General features: G+C 39.1%; 1 protein-coding gene across 1 annotated transcript in view; it reads left to right on the forward strand.

The window, feature by feature from the left end:
* ZRANB3 (zinc finger, RAN-binding domain containing 3) overlaps window positions 1-2,118 on the forward strand; it is a 37,696-nt gene that overhangs the window by 24,248 nt on the left and 11,330 nt on the right. Inside the window, exons 8-10 of the mRNA XM_009080741.1 lie at window positions 631-750; window positions 1,346-1,465; window positions 1,948-2,116. Coding sequence (XP_009078989.1) covers window positions 631-750; window positions 1,346-1,465; window positions 1,948-2,116 — 409 coding nt within the window. The remainder of the gene's footprint in view (window positions 1-630; window positions 751-1,345; window positions 1,466-1,947; window positions 2,117-2,118) is intronic.

The raw sequence follows: 2,118 nt of genomic DNA on the forward strand, positions 1-2,118 counted from the left end.
TCATGGGAAAAAGAAATCTGAATGCTGCAGTGAGTATTGATCACTGTTGGTCACTGATAAGTTTTGTTATTAACTGTCACCATTGCTTTAATTGTTTTTGTAAAAGGTATTGAAAATTTGATCCGGAAGAATTCTAGGAATGCTTAAATAGAGCAATATTTCATGATTATGGTATCATGAAAGTATCAAAGTTATTCTTTCAGTTTTGATACATGGCTCTGTGTGGGTTGGGTGCAGAAGTTCTGATTTAACAGTACCTTGTCTGTTTGAAACATGCTTGGGTTTTTAATATAGATTAAAACACCAGGAGTAACTAAAAGGAGTTTTATCTACATCTTAATCTGGAAAAAGTTCCATGTAATTATGTGATCCTTTGAGGATAGATGGTTTTTTTTCCTCTCTGAAGGAATGAGATAGTTTCTCAAAGACATAAAATTGTGGCATTTTTTTAAACAAAACTGATTTGAATCATTTTACACTTAGCAATGTTAGTGTTTGACAAAGTTTTAAATAGATCTCAAAAAGTATGGGAAATTACCTTTTTGTATTACAGGGAATTGAAAGACATTAAAAACTTCTTTTTGATCACTTTGTGTGTCTAACTAATGAAAATGCTCTCTCTCACTCCAGGCAGGAGCAGTAAAGGACTATATCAAAATGATGCTTGAAAATGACAAGCTGAAGTTTCTAGTCTTTGCCCATCACCTGAGCATGCTGCAGGCCTGCACAGAGGCTGTCATAGAGAACAAGGTAAAGATTGGACAACTGTGCACACAAATTTAGCTTCTGATGTACAAATATGGACAATGCTCTCAGGCACAGGGTGTGATTCTCAGGGATGTCCTGTGCAGGGCCAGGAGTTGGACTAGATGATCCTTGTGGGTCTCTTCCAACTCTGATTATTCTGTGAAATACCTTCTCCCCTGAAAGTTTAACTCAAAGCAGTAAAAGTGTTTGCAAACAACTTGCACATTACTTCAATCATGGACTCAGCCATTGCCAGGGAATGGTGCCTAACTTTGCTGTTTTAAGCTGTGATTAGTTTCTAACTGTTTGGAATTTTAGTGAATTGTGTCAGGGAAATTTCAGATTCTTCTGTGGAATATTCCATTTTCAGATCTCATGTTGGTTCTGTCTCCTGTTTTTGTAAACAGGGAATACTAAGTCTACACTGCTCTAGATAGAGGCTTAATTGTAAATCAAAGGGCAAAAGACAATTGTTGTATCCCAGTCCTCAGGACAGGAATAGAAGAGTTGTTTTCATAATCTTCTTGGGGCCAGAAAGGACTTGAGTCCAAACCAGACCCTGGTAATGCCATTTTGTCTCTGCTGTGATGTGCTCCAGGTTCGTTACATACGCATCGATGGAAGTGTTCCCTCTGCAGAGAGAATTCATCTGGTGAATCAGTTTCAGAAGGACCCTGAGACCAGAGTTGCTATTCTGAGTATTCAGGCAGCTGGTCAGGTAGGGCAAAACCCAAAATCCCTGAAAAAAGAAACGTGAACAGTGTAGGTGCTGAACTCATCGGTGACTGAAGTGATTTGTCTTCGTGCAGTTTCTGTTGTAGATTCCTGCATAACTTCTTTGCTCTAATCATGTTTTAAGCCTCTGTTGAAATTGCTTGAACAAAATTATAAGCAGCAGCATCTCACTCTTGAATAATTAGTAACGACACCATTTCTCTAAAAGTGCCAGATTAATAAGAGCTATTACTGCCATAAAAAAGCAAGGTGCATTCTTTGCACAGCGTTGAAGTATTTTTTGGATCTTACTGATATCTATGAGGCCCAAGGAACCAGCATAACAGGCCCATGTGCTGTCGAGGTGTTCCCTCTGATTTCCATGTCAAAACATCCTGTACAACCTTTAGCTTTCTTTTGCTTCAGATACTCAGTGGTTTCTGCGTGGAATCTTCTTTCTAAAATGCATCTACTTATTTTGTTTAGGGTTTGACTTTCACTGCTGCCACTCACGTGGTGTTTGCTGAATTGTACTGGGATCCAGGCCATATCAAGCAAGCAGAAGACAGAGCACACAGGATTGGGCAGTGCAGCTCTGTGAATATTCACTTCCTGATTGCAAAGGGAACAATGGACACTCTCATGTGGGCAATGCTG

This window comes from Acanthisitta chloris, unplaced genomic scaffold (genome assembly GCF_000695815.1).
Source record: "Acanthisitta chloris isolate BGI_N310 unplaced genomic scaffold, ASM69581v1 scaffold15078, whole genome shotgun sequence".
Taxonomy (NCBI): domain Eukaryota; kingdom Metazoa; phylum Chordata; class Aves; order Passeriformes; family Acanthisittidae; genus Acanthisitta; species Acanthisitta chloris.